The sequence below is a fragment of the Sipha flava genome, unplaced genomic scaffold (assembly GCF_003268045.1).
Source record: "Sipha flava isolate LNK unplaced genomic scaffold, YSA_version1 249_pilon_pilon, whole genome shotgun sequence".
In the NCBI taxonomy this organism is placed as follows: Eukaryota; Metazoa; Arthropoda; class Insecta; order Hemiptera; family Aphididae; genus Sipha; species Sipha flava.
The window spans coordinates 819,357-839,742 of NW_020272898.1; the positions used below are offsets into that span (position 1 = coordinate 819,357).

At 27.3% G+C, this 20,386-nt stretch overlaps 3 protein-coding genes across 4 annotated transcripts; 2 read left to right on the forward strand and 1 right to left on the reverse strand.

Moving 5' to 3' along the window:
* The first annotated feature begins 573 nt into the window (after positions 1–573).
* On the forward strand, positions 574–1,346 carry LOC112684430 (39S ribosomal protein L14, mitochondrial). Its single transcript, XM_025555970.1, has 2 exons — positions 574–750; positions 862–1,346. The coding sequence occupies exons 1-2, from the start codon at positions 748–750 to the stop codon at positions 1,288–1,290; spliced, it is 432 nt and encodes a 143-aa protein (XP_025411755.1). The 5' UTR covers positions 574–747; the 3' UTR covers positions 1,291–1,346.
* A 1,596-nt stretch (positions 1,347–2,942) lies between these two features.
* On the reverse strand, positions 2,943–19,080 carry LOC112684428 (activating signal cointegrator 1 complex subunit 3). Of its 2 annotated transcripts, XM_025555967.1 has the most exons (33): positions 18,848–19,032; positions 15,982–16,082; positions 14,680–14,831; positions 14,309–14,578; positions 13,940–14,074; positions 10,486–10,609; positions 10,258–10,420; positions 10,070–10,182; positions 9,864–10,012; positions 9,606–9,806; positions 9,350–9,542; positions 8,933–9,294; positions 8,651–8,871; positions 8,481–8,586; positions 8,133–8,357; positions 7,906–8,025; positions 7,729–7,843; positions 7,536–7,672; positions 7,294–7,470; positions 6,821–7,191; positions 6,631–6,742; positions 6,393–6,561; positions 6,093–6,313; positions 5,916–6,018; positions 5,228–5,784; positions 4,996–5,136; positions 4,751–4,939; positions 4,381–4,683; positions 4,136–4,326; positions 3,638–4,067; positions 3,494–3,580; positions 3,151–3,406; positions 2,943–3,028 (listed from the first exon to the last, which is right to left on the reverse strand). In XM_025555967.1, the coding sequence occupies exons 1-33, from the start codon at positions 19,030–19,032 to the stop codon at positions 2,943–2,945; spliced, it is 6,465 nt and encodes a 2,154-aa protein (XP_025411752.1). The 2 variants fall into 2 exon arrangements, with proteins under 2 accessions (XP_025411752.1, XP_025411753.1); XM_025555968.1 differs by lacking the exons at positions 2,943–3,028; positions 3,151–3,406; positions 3,494–3,580; positions 3,638–4,067 and having other exon boundaries at positions 4,168–4,326; positions 4,404–4,683; positions 18,848–19,080.
* On the forward strand, positions 12,759–13,663 carry LOC112684429 (replication stress response regulator SDE2). Its single transcript, XM_025555969.1, has one exon. The coding sequence runs from the start codon at positions 12,872–12,874 to the stop codon at positions 13,574–13,576; it is 705 nt and encodes a 234-aa protein (XP_025411754.1). The 5' UTR covers positions 12,759–12,871; the 3' UTR covers positions 13,577–13,663.
* Positions 19,081–20,386: the final 1,306 nt, after the last annotated feature.

The window sequence follows — 20,386 nt, forward strand, 5'->3', positions numbered from 1 at the left end:
GTTAATTATAATATATCTATATTTTATGTATCTTAGCCAACAAGTATATGTAAGTGGGGCATTCAATTAATAAATCCCGGGGCTCGAAAATGTTCTCGCCGGCCCTAGTTATAGGGAGTACTCATAATCCCTTCAACACTTGATATTGGCAATCGTCCTTTTTTGACCCATGTTCACTACATCCATAAACATAATTTATTATATAAATATTCAACGATAACATATTCATAACAATTAATTTTTCATCACATGATGTTACTGTAACATCCAGTGGTGCACATAGGATTTTTTTTTTTTGGGGGGGGGGTCAATGTAAAAATATAACACATTTTATAATTAACAGAATTATGTAAATCCTTAATATATTTCGACGTAAATAATAGCATTGATAGTAGAATAGACTATTCTATAATCAATGATACTAAGTATTCAATACTAGCTCTTCATATTTCAAACTTGTAAAATTTGTAAATTTTTACCTAGACATCGGAGAAAATTTTGGAGGGGGGGTGTTACAAATCCTTAACCCCCCATGCATTCACCGCTGGTAACATCTGATACATTGTATCACACATAGCATTCAGCGTCCGTTATCAAACCACCGCAACTCTTATCTCATAATCGTGCGAATTATTACATTTTCATTTTAAATAACATTCTTATTCTTATTCGATTGTTCGATAGCTTATTTTAATTTTCGGAGCCATTCGTTTTACCATCTAAATAATTTATATAGGAAAAAGAAACATGGTAAGTCCCGATTATATACAGAATCATAATATTTTTGTACTTTTTTGTATTTAGAAATTATCAACAAATAATTATTGTTAATTTGAACATTTAATTTTTGTGGATGATTAGCTGTCGACAATTTGTGCCGCTCGAAAATTTTCTACATCGGCTGTCACAAATCATATAATGAAACTGACTCGTTTACGTGTGGTTGACAATAGTAAAATTGGCAAGCAAGCAATGGCTGAAGGTAAACCTCCTCGTTGCATACATATTTATAATAAGAAAGGTATCGGCACAATTGGTGACAAGATATTGGTTGCCATTAAAGGTGAAAAGGTTAAAGCTATAATTGTTGGTTGTGTTAAAGAACAGAAAGCCAATATACCAAGGTTTGATAGTAACAATATTGTGTTGATTGATGATAATGGCACCCCACTTGGAACGCGTATAAATGTTCCTATTCCAATTATGCTTAGAACTATATTGAAAGAAAAAACTTTCTCCAAAGGAGCTGATTATACTAAACTATTAGCAATTGCTTCAAACTATGTATAATTGAATTAATTAAGTTACTTTATACATACATATATATATTTATAAATTTAGTTGTATATTTTTCTAATGTTGTTTGTTTAATGTGAAATAAAATGTTAGTACAGAACAATTGTATTCTACTTTTAATTCCAATATTTACTGTGACAGTATTTGTAAAATATCCATTGATAATGCTATATTAACAATATTTATAGTTAAAAAATAAAAACTGGACAAAAATATTAATAAACATTTTACAATATAATACTTCATATATGATAGAAAGAAGTCTGGTAATGTCAGTGGTGTAGATACAATTTTTTTCTGGAGAGGGTGTTTAAGTCAATTCATAATATTCTTAGTATATCTTAATACAAGGTCCTATATAAATAATATTAAATTTAAAATGGTATGATAATTTTACTATAATATGTAAATATTAATAGATAATAATTGGAACAATTCTAGTTTACAAAGCACCCTAAAATTTGGCGCAAGAACTTAGTTTTGAACTTATAATTAATTAAAGTTTATAACTTTATACTAAATCTCTTAAATACTCCTTATACATCTACGAAATGTTAGAAAACATTGAGCAATGGTAGCAGCATTGAGTATTTATCCAAGGAACCCAGTTTGATCCCCCCCCCCATAGGTAGATTCAATTTTTGTACTTTTTTTTTTAACGATAATTTTGTATCTGGTTTAGATCTCTTATCGTAATGAATTTGTTTGAATTTTTTTTCGAAAAATCGGAACTTTAATTTTAAAAATTTTAGGACTTCGCTCGTTACGCTTGCCGGCTCCACTCATAAACTCGAGTGCCACTGCGTGGCACTTTTCGAGGGAATGGGGCTTCAGTCTAAGAGGAATTATAGTCTAAACCTAACTAGTTTTTGTACAAACCTTGATACTGTTGAATAGCATTATGCTCTGCATATGAACCTAAAACTTCGCTACGCGAGTAAAACCCAGAATCATATTTCAGGTGTACCAGAATTCCATTTACAAAAAAAGTGCAAAACATTTTCACCGCTACGGTTTCAAACCGCAACCTACTTCTCCATATATGGAGGTCCCGCGTTACCAATGTACCACGACAAGACTAAATAGAAAAAAAAAAAAGACTATTTAACCAAAACTATCAACTTTCAATAGGCTGTAACTTGCAAACTAATAGTCTGGGTCAATTTTCATTAGCATCATCAATTTCAGCGTCAAAAAATACATAAGTTGACATAAAAAAAAATCCGAAATTTTGGTTGCCCCTTAAAGTAGAAATATACCTAATAATTAAATATCATGATATAGGATATCTGTGGATCTGTGGTGGCAGGTGGAAACCCCTTACATCCCTACCATCATAACTACACCACTGGGTATTGTTATTCATAAAATAATATTAGTAGTAAAAAATGAGAACTAATTAGGAGTACCCTCTAAATAAGACTTATATAATTTTGAAGATTTCAAGTATAACATGAAAAAGTTATATAAGGATTAAATTATAAAACATAATATGTATTTAAAATATAAATATATATATATATATATATATATATACATATATATTCATTGTATTTAAAGAATCCAAATATATTAATTTAAAAACACATTTTTTTGACTCATTATTAAAATAATTTTGAATTTTATAATTTTTTGATATTTATTTTTTATATAACATTGAATTCAATTTCATATTGTTGATCCAAGCCGAGGTAACAGTCAGACATCATGTAAAAAGTCCAATTTACATGACCTGAAAATAATATTTTTAAGTAATTCATTATAAATAATTCAAAGATTAGAGAGTTAACAAAACAATGAAATAATTTTAAGGTTCAGTCATAATAATAAATATTAAATTATCATCTTAGTTACTTGGTTTTGAGGGTGTATTAAATAATAATTTGCTTGAAGTTGTCCTATAACGGGTATTAGTATTACGCTTCAATGCTATCAGCTCCCATTGCTCGATAGAACCAAGCATTATAAACCAACCAATATCCTTGGATTTAGAAAATTTTGGTGCATGAGCTTTCGATGGTACAACCCGATTTAAAATTTTCATTTCGACTAACAATGTATACTCTGAACCGGCTGAAATTTCCATTCGCTTACCAATTTCTACTTGTTTCTATAATAGATTAACAATAAATAATTATTACAATATAGAAATGTATGTAACCCTACAAATTAATTGAAAACAATTGCTAATAAATACCTTTTGTAATTCTTCACTATCAGGCCAAAAGCCTTGAATAAACAAATGTACATTTACTACTGGCATTTCTATGATAGTTGCATATGCCTAAATAATTCAAACAATGTTTAACATTTATATTAAGGTAACAAGTTAAGGTTATACTTTTTCGATTTCTTTGTGTTCAAGTTGAGTTTTCAACATGATTTCTTCAAAATGCTTATAACTTTTAAGGGCCACATTGCATAAATGAGGTAGGCAAAGTTCTGTCAACTCTTTTGATGGTATCAAATGTTTTTCTACTTCAGGTAAAGTAGTAACAGGTGGATCAGTCACCCAGCGAGCTTGTATAATCATTTGCATAAGCTGCACTAATCTCAAACATAATACTAGATAGCCACCTTCAGCACTGATGTCAATCATTGCTTGCAAAATACGTATTGATTGATCTAATACTGACTTTAGATCAGTAATATAATCAGAACAAGGCATTTTTAAATGGGAAAAATGAGCTTGAAGTAATATTATTGTTTTTGTATGAGAACATTCATACTGACGGCCACCAATGTCTAATGGGCACTGTTTGTCTAATTCACTGCGTATCAAATAATGTCATAGGTATTATAAATAAAAAAACCTACATTATTTTTTATTTTTACTTACGTGTTCATTAGATCTTCATTATGCCTAACCGGTAGTAAACTAAACTCCTCAGCATCAGCTAAAACTTTAATTAAATCATCTATACCTAATTCACCTTTTAATCTCTCTTGAAATGTTTTGACAGTCTTATGTTGTAAATAATAATATGAAGCTATTTGACCTAACGGAGTAGATGTCACATTGCGTTGATCCTAAAGTTTAATTAAATTAAATTAAATTATTTACAAAAAGGATGGAAAATTTACTTCATCAATTTCTACACAGTAACTTGTATATAGAGTTCCAATGCATTGTTCTACTAATTTTGAAAGAAATTGGCAAACAGAACTTTCTTCCAAACTATGTAACCCATAATACTCTGGATTTTTCATTAGTCTTTGTATAAGATAAGTCCAAGTCAAGTATTCAATGGCATCTTGTTTTGTCTTAATAGTTCCAGCAACTATTTCAGCATTGAAATGGTCAGGCAATACATCTAACAATGATGATTCAACTGGAAATGGTTCGTATAAAAATTTTTTATAAAAAGTTTTTTTTATATCGTGAACCTGAAAGTAAAAGTTTATATTTAGTGATAAGTTAATTAAGGTATTATTCTTGTTTTTAAATTTTAACCATAATTAATGCTATTCCCATATTGTCAAATTGAGGTCGTCCTGCACGTCCCATCATTTGTAGTACATCTGTAATTGGCATATCAACATATCTTTTGAGTTTTCCGTCATAAAATTCAGTACCCTTCACTATAACAAAGTGCGCTGGAAAATTAACTCCCCATGCTAAAGTTGATGTAGCAATTAAAACCTAAAAATGAACATTTTTTTTTATTATCATATTTATAAAATATGGCAATGAATTACCTGAATTTGTTGGCTGACAAATAATTCTTCAACAATTTTACGGTCTCTATCTTGTAATCCAGCATGATGCAAGCCTAAACCAAAAGCAAGACAAAGCTTCAAATTCGGATCCCTAATACTTTCAATTATTTGATCCATCTCCTAAAACCAAATTATTTGAGTGTGATCATTAAAAATTTTGTTTATGAAGAAAAAACCTAAGGTTTAAAAAAATGCAATATGATAACCTTACATAATCACTTTTGCGAACCCACTGCTTGGGATTATCTTCACCACCTAAATAAGCAATTAAATCCAATGCAGTCAGTCTGGTTTGTCGTCTAGAGGAAACAAAAATCATAACTGGTTGCGTTGGAGAATGTTGCTTGATGGCTTGATAAATGGGTTTGTTCATGGTAGCCATTCTTGGACAATAATTTCGTCCAGCATAGCCACTGATATGTACTTCGAGTGGAACAGGTCTTACAGATGGACGAAAATTGTAAAGTCCCATTTCACCAATATGTAACCAAGCTGCAAGATCAGCAGCTGTTGATAGAGCTGTAGTTAAAGCTACAATGCGAGTATGTTGTCCGGTATGCGTTGAAATGAAATTGATTCTAGATATTATTATTTCCAACACTGGACCACGATCTTCACCCAAAAGATGAACTTCATCAAGCATTACTAAAGCCACCTGACGAACATAATTACGAGTTTGCCAACTACGAGAAACCCCGTCCCATTTTTCTGGAGTCGTTACAATTATAGATGAATTTGAAATAGCTCTAACGTCCGGCGTGACATCACCTTTAGTAAAATAATAATGAATTATTAATAGTTCTTTAAGTATGTAGTTAACAAAAATTGTATTTTCAGACACTAATTTTAATGGGTTCTTGTGTTATACTATAAGTATAATAACTAATGTAAGAAAATACCTGTTAATTCAACAACTGATTTTTTTAATTTTCCTTCTAATCTGGTTTTCCAATCAATCATACGTTCTCGCACAAGTGCTTTTAATGGAGCAATATAAACTACCTAAAAATACAAATAATGATCAATTAAATTAAAGTATACATAAATATTATATATTTCATTTTATATTTTATTACTTTAGCTTCAGGTTGTTCATTGAATACTCTAAACATGGCAATTTCGGCAGCAATTGTTTTTCCAGATCCAGTAGGTGCTCCTAGGAGCACGTTATTATCAGTATGATAAAGGCAATGAAATATTTGAGTCTGAATTGGATTGAAGTGAGTAAAATTGTATAAAGATTGATATCCTTGATTCTTAAGAGCAGTTATTGGTAAAGGAAAAAGTTCTAATAAGTCTTACACAAAAAATAAAAAAAATATTAAAATAATATTCATTAATGAAAAATATAAATTATATATAATCATCAAATACACCTGTAACTGATGCATGACTATGGGGTATTATAAGGTGTTGAAATGTTAATGGTGTAGTGAAAGTTGTACCTAACCATCTATCAGAAGTACAATGTAGAATATATTGTGATGGTAATGGCTCAACTAATGGTATTGTAAATATTAACTTTTGAGTTTCTTGTCTCATTACCTTTAAAAATGTAATCAAAAATGATTTTAAATCATTTTACAGGAAATTTAAATAAATTAAATCCAATACTTGTTTTTTAGTGATTAGGAACTGTTCCCAATGATATATCATATCTGATTCTGGATCTTCAATCCAGATCCAAAAAGCAACAGATGTTTTACCATGAAATCTATCATTCCATCTAAATTATAAAAATTAAAATTAAATTAATCTAATAATTAAGTTTTTTACATTAATATTTATTATTTATTACACATACTCAAAATCTGGGAATATATCTAAATTTATTCTTAAAATAGTTCTGGTAATTGGTTGGATACTTTCAGTAGCTTCGATGTATGGAACTTGCATGGCACATTTTTTAACAATTGCACCCATATTTTGATTTCTAAGTAGAATACCTAATTCTTTAGAATCCATTTCACGAATACGGTGAAATGATAATTTTCTTGACTCTATTTTATCTATGATTTCCCAAGGAAGAATATCTGAAAATTGTCTTAATTCGGATTCAAAATCCCACTGAATCATTTCAAACATTTGACAAACTTCTAATAATTTAGCAGACATCATGGCATTATTACGGCGTAATACCATGTCAAAAAGTGCTCTGGCAATTCTTGTTGCATTCTATTCAAAATAAAATAAAATAATTTATTCTATGAGATATTTAATTTTTACTGAAAAATTTTACATTTATTTATCATTATTAATGTCAACTTAAATATTTACTTGTGATATGTATACCAAATCGGATATCAAAGAAAACCCTTTAGCTCTACCACGTGCAAGGTATGTTTGCAAAAGTATATTAACTTTACCATTTACATTTACAGCTGAACCATGACATTCAACATGACAATATTTACGAGCTAATGTTTCTAATTCGACAACTTCATCATCTCGAACCTTAAAAAAAAATATATATATATATTATTTTTAACCTTAGATAAATTTTTGATATTTATGTATACTTTTAACTGATCAAATTCTTTGGCACTAGAAATCATTGATAATATCTCAGCCATATTCATAAAGGGCCTTAAATTTTGATTAAATATTTCAACACTATCATGACTAATATAAAAATGACTTGCTGTTCGACCCATGTCTATAAATTGAATTGAATTTTAATTTTAATATCAAAATTAAATTAATGCTTCTAACTTGTAGATGAGAGATCTCCAGTTCTTTCATTATACCGTAACATTTTCGCTCTATCTAAAGCCATTGCAGCATTAATGATGAACTCTTTTCTTTTATTTACTAACATTGGATCTAACTGTAAGCAAACGATAAGATATTTAAACACAATATTTTTTATTCAAAATTTGATTTATTTACTTCAACTTCCTCCAGTGATATTCCATAGACAAGAGGATTTATACGCATTCTAACAAATAAATAAGTATAACTAAGCCACATTACGGCTTCTTCAACATTTGATATTGTACCTAATACAACCTAAATAATAATAAAGAAAAAAAGTATAAAATTAATAGATACTTTTATTTTAAAAGTAAATTTGTAACATCAAACATAATTAAAATACAATTTTTTATTATACATACTTCAGCATTCAAATTATTAACAAGATGTTGTACAAAACAACTTTCAATTGGTATTTGATTAGTAAGTAACGATAAATATTTGTGAAGTTTTGAATGTGGAGTAATGATCATTCCATGTCCAGATGTATCAAATTGAGGTCTTCCAGCACGACCAAATATTTGTAACACATCAAGCATGCCAAGATCTACAAATGTACCATGTTTTGAATCATATAATTCTGTACCCTAAATATGAAATGTAAACATCAAATCAGTACATATAAATATATATTTTCTTAATCAACTTAAATAAATGAAAATTTATTGTTGGGTTATATTTATTTTTAAAGAAAAACAAATATAATTTACTTTAATAATAACTGCATGAGCAGGAAGATTTACACCCCAAGCTAAAGTTGCAGTACAAATTAAAACTTTAATAGCACCTTCAGAAAAGTACTTTTCCACTAAATTTCTGTAACATAATAAAATTTAAAATAATAACTTATATAATATGCCAAAAAAAAAAAAAAAATTACCTATCAGATCTCAAAAGACCAGCATGATGAATGGAAAATCCACTGTTCAATAATTCACTTAATTCTTTTGAATGACAACGTTCAAATGCCTTTTTAGCAATTCCTATTCTATTAGAATCTTGGGGTAAGAATGCAGATTGATGATTTTTTTGAGTTGAAAGTTCTCTGAATACATTAGCTGTTTTTACAGTAGCATTACGAGCATGAACAAATACCATAACCTAATAACACATTAAATATAAAATACTAGAGTTTATTTATATTATTTGGTAAAAACCTTACTTGATGGCCTTTTTGTACCATATCATACACTTTATCATAACAAACTGCATCCATTTCTTGCTGCATTTTTATAGTTTTCCCACCACGAACACCTATAAATGTTTGAACTAATGGTACTGGTCGAAAACGTCCATCAAAATAAAATAATCCTTTATGAAGATTGACCCTTAAGAAACGTGCTATATCTTTATAATTTGGTAATGTAGCTGATAAACCAACTATTCTAATCATGCTCTGAGAAGACTCAACTTGTCTTAAAGTCCGTGCAACAAGAGCTTCAAGGACTGGACCACGATCACCATGTAATAAATGCACCTCGTCTATAATCAATAACTTGACTAAACTTGTGAGTCCAATATCCCCTATAATATAAATTCATTAGTATTCATGTTTTAAATAAAGTTAAAAACATCTAACCAGTGCCTTTACGAGTAGCTACATCCCATTTTTCTGGTGTTGTTACTAATATTTGAGTGTTGATCATTTCTGTTTTAGTAAGTGACATATCACCAGTAAATTCACGAACTTCAATTCCTAAACTAGAAAGACGTTTACGAAAATTTGCAGTCATTTCAGCAGCAAGAGCTTTCATTGGAGCAACATATACTATCTGGAAATATATTATATATTGGAATTATATATATGGAAATATATATAATAAAAATTAAATTACTTTAAATTCGTTTTTATTAATTTCATTATTTCTTATATGTTGTTTAATTTGATGAATTATAGTCAACAAAGCTACATTTGTTTTTCCCGCTCCAGTCGGTGCACATACTAGTAAATTTTCATTTGTATTGTACGCTGCATCAAAAACAACCGTTTGTATTCTATTAAGATTAGTGATTCCATGGAATGCTTTTTGTCCAACCTTAGCATTAAAAAGAATATAAGTTATGCTGTATAGTTTATAGAATAAGTCAATAACCTCATCTAATGTGTTGATAGCTATTAATTCTTTACCAACAGTCAATTCTTGGGTCATTTTTGTAACCGGAATGTAAACTTCTTCATGTGTTCGATGGTCTGTTCTTTTGGCTCCAGCAGGAATTACACAAGATTCTCCAGAGATAAAACCTAAATAAAAATGATAAACTAAAAGTAGGCAAAATTAATTTTATAAAATATACTTACAACTTGATAATTTTGATTCATTATTCATATCGTATACATGGGGATATTTCTCAACTGGAGGAGCTTTTCTGCTCTTAGGGTCAATAAATGTAGGAACATTAGCTGCACTCGTCCTTCAATATATTAAACGTGATTTTACATGTTTAATTCATAACTAAAATTAGTTAAATTTTTTTTTTTAAACTTACGTTTTTGAAATAATTTTAACTGACTCATCATCTGAATCAGATTCATAACGACGATTTAATCGTTGATATGCTTTTTCTTCTTTTCTTAATTCTTTTCGTAGTAATTTATCTTCTTCAGTTTCAATAGTAATCATCTCCATGTGTCTAGGTTTTTTTTCCATTTCTAAAAGAAACAGTTATAATACATTTTTAAACATTTTAATCTAAATATAGAGTAAACTTTCATACTTAAATCAGTAGGATGTATATATTTTTTTTCATTTACTGTTAAACATTGTTTTAATATTTCTTTTCTGTGCTTTAAAAGTGTTTCAATGAGTGTAAGTCTTGTAAAACCAAGTAAATTGAATAACTATAATACATTAATACAATGTAAGAACACAATATAGGTTATAAAAACGAACGACCAACAACTTTGTCTGAATTTATAGGTTTAAATTTATTTTAAACAATTTTGTTATAAATAATCAATAGGGATGCCATACGTTCTGAAAAACTGGGATTGTCACCAGTATTAGACTTCGCATCCCGGTGTCCCGAAAAATGTTTTCGGGACGTCCATATGTCCCAGCTTAGACATTTAGAAGAAATTTAGTATTGTTTAAGTTTTAATTTTGACCATTTTATCTCAAAGTACATTTTTAATCGTAATCGATTAACGATATAATAAAACATAATTTAAATTTACACATATAAATAAACAATATATTTTATTTTACAAGAATATTTTTTAATATTATATTGCCGGCCATTAATGGTCCTCTTCTGTGGCATATACATATCTTTTGTATGGGGGTGGGGAGATTATTTGCAAACAAATCATTATTTTTTTTTTCTACGTTTCTACTGCCCTCACACTAAGGACATTATTTTATAATATTTAAAAAAAAAAGGCCTAGGGAGGATATGACCTCCATATTCCCTCCTTGTATACGCCCACTCCAATGGCGTATACAGAAAATATTTTTGAGACGGGCTACTATGGACAGAGTTAAATTACCACTGCTATTTAAGAATTACTAACAAGACACAGCAGGTACTTATCTACATTTAATTTACAGAATGTTCCAAAACGATTTGACATAAAACGCAAATTCTAAATAAGCGTAAAGCACCATTAAAATACAACATACGTTTAAAATAATTTTTAAGTTTTTTAAAACATTTTGGGAGGATGGCTGTAGATCGATAGACACCCCCCTATATACGCCACTGGCCCACTCAATATATTAAAAGTTTTATAAAAAGTATATTACTCAATATTGTATTTGTTTGTCCCAGTTTTGCCTTATAAATGTATGGCAACCCTAATAATCAACTTTTAATAAAACTAAATAAACAATAAGCATTTTTAGTTGATTTAGTTAATTCAGTAAAAATAAAAAAATACAGAAACTAAGATATTATTAATTACAAACAAGATACGGCTGATCCTAGATATAGGGTTAAAAAAATCAGTATATAATTATATTATTTATATATATTATATTATCTGTAGACACCTTTAGTATCTATATAGTAGGTACATGATATATACACTAAGTATAGTCTTGTTTCTATACAATCAAAAGCAATATTTAATCATCAAATCTATAAAACAATCTTAAGCAGTGGTAGGAGGAAAAAACTAAAATGAGTTGAATATTTTATCTTAATCTAATATAAACTCTAGTGTTAATTATATTCTTAAACATAATACAAAATAATTGAATAATAATTTGTGAAAACAATAAATTACATCGTTATTCAAGCACCAAGCTTAAAAAGGCATTTTATGGTAAGAAATTAATGAAATTAATTTATAAATTATTCTGTTTATGGTTAAAATTAATTTTTCATTAAAAGAGTCATTATGTACAAATCCTTTTAATGATCAAGATAAGCCTGCAAGGGATTAGGTAAAGTTTATTTATAGAGGAGAAAGATGATATTTAAGTTATTATTTTTATTATTACCGATTTTTTACTAACTAGGATTTTGGCAGTAGGGAGGAGAGGGTACTATTTAGCCTTCATCAGTAAATATGGCTAGCATTTTTTTTTTGTTTTATTAATTATTTATACTTGCTCAACACTGATTAAGATTTAAAAATTACAGATATTTTCATTGTTTATCACTAACATTGTATGTAGATCAATGGTGCCCCTAGACCCTTTTATAGGGAGTCGGGGTGTGTATTGCAATAAAAAGCATTAGACATAAGCATAGTTATACATTTTACAGCGTACTTTTATGTATTTTCCTAATGTGATATAAATAATAAATAATATACATTTCCCTCCCCCCTCGAGGAGGCTTCTGATGAAGATATAATTATAATTTTACTGTTTGTAATACAATTGTCCAAAAACAAATTATTATTGAAAGTTAAAAAAAGGTCACTTAAATTAAAGTTAAAATTTACAATATATTTTATCCCTCATGCGGACAGTTGTTTGCACTGATTTTTATCAATTGTCGTTGTTTTATAATCAACGTTATTATCAAATATGCAACCTTACACCAAGGATAAAAATAAAGTTCTTTTAATTCATGTCTTGTACAATTTTTAAAATATATAATTTAGTAATTATCTTTACGAGTCAATTAATACTTGAGCGAGTTTTTTAAAAAAATGTACATTAATATGGAGAAGTTATCAATTAATGTTACATCTAAAATGTCTTTAACAAGTTTAAAACAGTATGTAAGCATTGAAACAGGTATGTTGCTAACAGACTTTTATTTGTTGTTAAATGGAAAAATTTTAAGAGAAAATATGGTTCAAAATAGTATTGTACATATTATACCTCGAGTTCTGGGAGGGAAAGGAGGATTTGGTTCAATGCTACGAGCAATTGGTGCCCAAATTGAGAAAACTACAAACCGTGAAGCTTGTAGAGATCTTAGTGGTCGCCGATTACGTGATATAAATGAAGAAAAACGAGTAAAAGATTTTTTAGCAAAAGGAGGTCCTAGTACAGAGGATCCTGAAGAACGTAAAAAACGTAAATTACAACGTCTACGTCAAGCACCAAAAACTGAATTTAAGGATGAGCACTATGAAAAACATACATCTGAAATGACAGAATCAGTTTCTGATGCAGTAGAGTGTGGATTAAAGGCAGGTACATCAGAAATTCCCATAAAGAAAAAAACCAAAGCCAAAAGATATTTTGATTCTGATTTGGATACAGATAGTAGTGATGAATCAGATCAAGAAAAGGTATCAACAGAATCAAAAGAAACTGAACTAGAAGAAACAGAACAGAGTACTAAAAGAAAAAGTTTAGATTTGGAAGATAATGAAATAGTTATAACTAAGAAAATGAAAGTTTAGTATTTTTAATTAATTTAAATATACTGTTTATGAAACCTTATATAATCCAATCGATACAATAAAAATTTGTATATTTTTTTTTAATAATTTTTTTTATAATTTTTAAGTAATTTTATCATGAAGTGATTAATCATATATATATAAACTTTTGTTGAAGCTGTTCCAGATTTATAAAAATAAATAATTATGACTTATATACAAATAAGTAATTGTACACAAAAATATAATTTTAATAGCTATTTAGATTTTACCTCCATAAAATCTGTCTTATTATTATTATTTTACAACAATATTTTTTTTCAATTTCTTACATATACACATACAGACGAACAAAAATAAATAATAGTATATTAATTTACATACTTCATCTTGCAATTCTGTATCTGATTTTTGAGATGAAAGTATATCTATTGTACTATTATAATAATCTTCATTTGAAACGCCTAAATCTATTGACGTAGTTTTAGTAATTTGATTTAGTAACCAAATTTTATTGAACTAAAAATTGAAATAACATAAAATTGTTTAACTAAATAATTACATATAAATCATGTCCCACAAATATTTACATTAAACTAGTTTGACTTAGTGACTATGCATTCGAGCACAGTTGCATTAAACCATTCAGCCAAGATATTTCCCACTAATAAAAAAATATATGATGGGATTTATATTACTACAAAAAAGCAGTAAATAGTTGTGGGATAAAATCTTGAAAACTTATTAACTTACATTTGGAGAACTAAGGTTTCTTTTTTCTGCGTTATAAGCCATTGAAAAAAGATTTGATGAATTCTTTGAACTATAGTCAGGAGTAGATAATTTAGCAAAATCTGGAGGGACCCATTTAGAGCTATAACTTAATATACTGATGTCTAAAGAATTTGGATCTTTATTTTGATTTTCTTCAATATCAGTTTTTTGATCATCTAATTTTTCCCATAGTGTTTTTAAATTGTTCAAACTTTTATCACTCATCAATTTTTCAACTTCTTTAACCAGCTTCAAAAAAATTATAATCATAATACATATTTAAATTGAATTTCAATAAGATAGAAATCTTATAATTAGATAACTTAAAATATTTAATAATTAAGGATTACCTTAAAAATTTTATCAGCATTATTGTTAGATACTTTTCCAAACATACTCCTAAGTTCTAAAATATGTTTCATTAATAGTCCAGAAACACCAATCAACAATTTAAAAAAAAATAATACGGCTGAACTTAATATTTCAGGTTGTTCATCTTTAGCTGAAAATTATTAATTCAACAATATACTATGTTATTTTTTTAATGAAAAAAAATTTTGAGGTATGAAATAAAAAATATAACTTATATAAGTAATAATATTGCATTTAAAATTTTCTTTTTTGTATAAGGTGTAATTTATATTTCACTAATAAAATATAAATTAAAACTTATTGCCTAGTTAATGTTATATTTGTGTATTACATACGCACAATGAATCTTTTATTCATACACTTTAACAGTGGGCCTTTTTGAAGTCTCCAACAAAAATATATACCATTTTCTAACACAGTATTTAAAAACTATGAAGAGAATGGTGCAAGGGAGAACATAAGTGTATGTAATTGTAGAAGATCATATAATCACTGTTGTATGAATTATTAGTTTTAAATTGTTCATGTTATTTGTTTTCTAATATTATGTAGATATTTTATTTCATTAATTTTATAAAATACATCTGTTATTTTATGATTATTAAATTTTGATGATAGCTATTATTTACAAAAAAGTCGTTTATATGGGGAAGGAGTAGGATTATAAAAATATACTGAATATGAAAATCATTACACTCTACTTCCTATAAGTGGTATAAAGGAGTAATGTATAAAGAAAAGAAAAAAATTGGAGAGTGTAGGCAATGGTATTTGTCACTGTTAAATACTTTTACCATCCATTAGCTAGATGATTTTTATTAAGTATTTGTACCTTTCATTTTTTGTTTTGATTTCAAAAAAGAACTTCATAATTTTAGTGTTATTTTCTACAAAAAATATTACATTAGTATTTTAATTTGCCATTTATACATTATATATTATTCCATATAATTGAGACAAAAATATAGATGAAATGCATACTTATTATATTGTACATCATTAAAAATGTGAATAATTATAAAATATTCAATATAATTACCTAATTAGAGATATTCAGATATTAATTTATGTAACACATATTAATACATTTTTTTCAAAATATTTTAAGTTATAGAAAAATAAAGAGTTAAATAGTTATAGCAAATTGTCAGCATTTAAAAAGCTATTAATTTAAAATACATTTAGAAATACATTTAGTAGGTATTTACTTTATTTTAAATACATGTTAAAATTGTATTAATAATGCTTAGGAATTAGTACCATAAATAAAAATTACTTACAAAGTTCTTGTGCTATTCCATATAAAGTGTTCAAATTTTTCAAAATAATTTCATTTTTAGGTTCATTGATAACGTGACATAGTTCAGAGAATGAAAGGCATCTGAAAATAAAATTATAATTTTATATTATAATTTATAACAAAATCAAAAAAACATAATAAACAATAATTTTTTATATTAGATCAATTTCACAGAAAAACAAATCTGAAACTTGTTTACTTATCTGTATGAAATTTTAATGGTTTTTTTTACTACATTTTCTGAAATACATTTATTTAATGTATGTTTAAGTATATTTTATAGTAGTAATGAAATTGTGAATTATAAACCTAATTTTATTGATCCATATTTAGCAGCTCATGTATAGATGCATCAAGATATACACTTAATATGGGTTTTTGGTAGTTACATGAAAGACAGGATTTAATTTAAACAAATATAAGTCAACAAGAATTAGAGTTTCTAAAAAATCTTTAAGAATGCAATGCAGACCTCCATTTCATTAATATAGGGTAAGCTATATTTTCCTAATATCCCCATATCACACTCAATGTGTACACATATTTATTTTAGAATCTTTTTTTTTTTTTTTACTTAACCAGTGTATTTATGGAATTTTCACATGTATATATATATATATATATATAATCAAAAATATTTTTTACATATAACATTTTAAACATTTATAACACAGCTCATACTTATGCAAACCTATATTAACTACTTTTTATTTGGTAAACAATGTAAGGATTAACCAGTAATGCTAGTTTCAAGAGTAAAAGCACCATGAAAGATATTAAACTATCTACTAATAATGCCGATTTAAAAAAAAAGAAGTTAAGCATCTCCAAGAGCAGTTTCTTACTATACGTATCACAAAAACTTTATTACCAAGATTATTATTATACATAATGTCCGTCGATCTATAGACTATAGAAATCAAATCCGCTGAACACAAATTTTATGATAAAGAATTCTCAGTAATGAATATCTCCAATATCCTACAAAAACATTAACTAATCCTTACATTAAACAACAATTTTTAATACTTATTACTACCATTGCAAATAAAAAAAGTTGCTATCCTAAAAAAAAAAAAAAAATGTTTAAACTGAAAATTATTGGTTTAATAACTACTATAACATACTACAATAGCCATCAGTTATGAAGCAGAAACTCAAAACTATGGTTCTACCTAATTCTATCTATAAAACCAATTAAACCAAAATTCAGACTTCCATACTCATCTTTCATTTCTAACTTAGCAGTATTAATCAACCTATTCATCTCATCACTAACAAAAGGTTACGACAGACTCATCTTAAATTCCTAGTGACTTGAATAACTTTTAATCACAATTCTGTGGAATAGAAATGGCATACTCCAATACAACAATTATCTGTATATCATCATTGAAGGAAAAAAAAATAGATATTGTTCATATTTATGAAACATAAACTTAAGCAAGAATTTTTAAAATTTTAAAATTATGTGTTATAAAATTATTCACACTACCTTAATGGAATGGTCCCACAGAAACCGTACTATTAGTTTCCAACAAAATTGAATATAATCTATATCTACCTGAACAGTTAATATTCAAACTGCAGCATCATCTACAAACATTATACTTACTTCCTAATCCATTACTTTCTACAATTTCCTACCTACGAACTCTATAATAATTTTATCATTTAGCCAAATATTAATTATTAAGACTGAATTTAATGTCAAGCATTTTGTTTGGGGAAGTTAATTAATCAACATAAGAGGTTGTACATTGCAGCAATTAAAATTAAAAAAATTGCATTTAACTCATAAAATGAACAGACCTACTCAAATAATTCAGATATAATGAAAATTTTCCTAACCAATTTACCAAATAGATTCTAAACAAAACTATTATGCCAACTCAGCATCTGAACACATTTATTTTCTACTTAAAATGTATATAAGACTTGTCTTCTTGCCACTTCAACCAATAATTTAGTAAATTAGTGTATTTCTAAATAATTCTTGTCTTATTCAAATCTTTATATTCATTTTATAGATATATCCTTATACACAGAATTAGAAAAACTTTTATCTGCTAAATTACTCTACGCATAGGTACTAATAAATTTCCCTTACTTTTGAGCTCTAGAAATTAATCACTAAAAAAATATGATCCATAAGAGATGGCATCAAATGCACTACCTAAATTATGAATGTAGTATCAACTTGCTGTCCAAAATATTAAAATAACTCATCAAAAATCATAGTAAGAACAGCTACTATGTATATATACTGAAATTTTTAACTTCTGTCGCTCTGGAGAATATCTTCTTAGAACCAAATCAATTTCTCATCATCTTAGTCAACCATACAATCATCTTCTAACCTAAGGTCACTATATAATAATAGCATTTTTTAATTTACTCACTGTACTCAATTTATAGATTGTATATGTCAATAAAAGTATTTTTATAAGAATAAAAAGTTAACATAAGTAACTAAAAAATATGACAACTAAATATAAAATTATAATAAATAATAAATTGTATTTTAATATTTCAGGTATTAAAAATATCTATTAATCATTTTAATCATTCATTCTTTTACAATTTATACAGAATTTTATTTATATTAAATTGTTATAATTAAATTTTAAATGATAAAATAGATTTTCTAAAAAAGTATGATTTTCATTGTTTATTTAATTGTTTCTTTAGATTAAGCCCATCCTGATAAATAAGAATAAAATAATATTCCTATATAAAAATATTTAGAAACCTATACAATTTAAATTACATGTTTGATACTATTTAGATCTATGCATATCCTCTTTTTTTAATAGAAACAATAATTTTTTGTACACAATAATTACTTTGTTAATAGTTTTTCTTCCTCTTCTTTTTGATGTTTAATAACACTTAAATTATGACTCCAGATATTAATTGGTTCCATATATTTTGCATCATCATTGTTTGAATACATATGGATGGGTCTAGAAAATCTAGGTAATTGACCAATCTCGATACGTTTACGTATATTATAATTTACTTTTTCCATATTTTACTAATTAATGAACAATCTGTTCAAAAACTTAATAAATATTGATATGTTTGAAAATAAATTTAAGTATATTTCGTAATGGTTAAAATCATAAATTGAAAATTATGTAGTTATTTCGTCATACTTAAGATAAATCAGTAAGGTAATCTCAACAACACAATAATTACACTTATACTACGCCTCCAGTCATAAACTCAACTTGCGAAAAAACAAAATTATATCGAACAGACATACTGCGGATGATCACCACATTGCAATACGCACTGTATACTCAATATTCGTATACTGCATGGTAGATTTGAAATAATTCTTATCATTGCTTCAAGAGATAAGGTCTGTGACTTCTCCAGACCATAGACTAATATAATACTACTATAATATTACTCTATGCTCCAGACAAATTTCATCCACAGAAATTTATAACCACGATTATAGATAGGATACAATCAAGGTGGATGTATAAACCTTGGATACAATCTATAATCGTGTTTTAAACAACCAGATAGCTGACATGAGTCCATAGATAATCACAGATATAGATGAGATAATTATTTTTATCAAGTGCCAATCACTCATTATCTATACATGAATCATGGCCACCATTTGCAAAGCTGGCAATATTTACAAATATTGTAATGATAATAGCACGTTGATCCATAATATTAAAATAATAACCTAACTAATGGGTTTTCACTCAAATGATAAAATAATTAAATAGTTTTTTTTTTTCATTTGAATACCTGTATACAATTGACTACATTGAAGTAATTTCATGAGTATATATATATTAATATCATTATAATCATTGGTACAGTGTGTAGTGTATACGAATAATATATGTAATAACAATTAGGTAATACTTAGTTCAAGTAGTATCAACTACCTACTTTTTTATAACCTTTCGAATAGATCATCAGTGAATTAATTTTTTTTAGTGCATATAGCATAGTATTGATGTGCAAAAATAAAATGTAAAAAGTAATTACATAATAAACATAAAATAAAATAAAAGTAATAACGAATTAATATAAATAAATAAATAAACAAGTTACAATGTAACAATTATAAAATGCTATAAGCGTATAGCAAGATTACACAGCCAATCTAGCGCTTCCTGGTCGCGTTTGTGTATTTCTGTGTTCCTCCACTGAACATTTTTTCCGGGCATTCCTCAACAATGTGCCTATAGTTTGGATCTAGCCACAGTTGCAAAGCGGAGAGTCCACCAATCTCCATTTGCGCATCAAATAATTGCACCTTCCTTACTCAATTCTTACGCGATTTAGGGCAGTCCATGCTACACGGGGGAATTCGAAACTTGGAATTAATTGGGCTGGATCACTTATGAGGT

Bases quoted from the DNA above. Each gene is read 5' to 3' on its own strand.
- LOC112684429 (XM_025555969.1), top strand. From the start codon at position 12,872: ATGTACATTAATATGGAGAAGTTATCAATTAATGTTACATCTAAAATG.
- LOC112684428 (XM_025555967.1), bottom strand. From the start codon at position 19,032: ATGGAAAAAGTAAATTATAATATACGTAAACGTATCGAGATTGGTCAA. The intron at 10,013-10,069 runs GTAAGTATATTT...ATTTTTATTTAG, and splicing joins TGAATCAAAATTATCAAGTT to GTTTTATCTCTGGAGAATCT. The intron at 4,327-4,380 runs GTAAATTTTCCA...ATTAAACTTTAG, and splicing joins ACTGTGTAGAAATTGATGAA to GATCAACGCAATGTGACATC.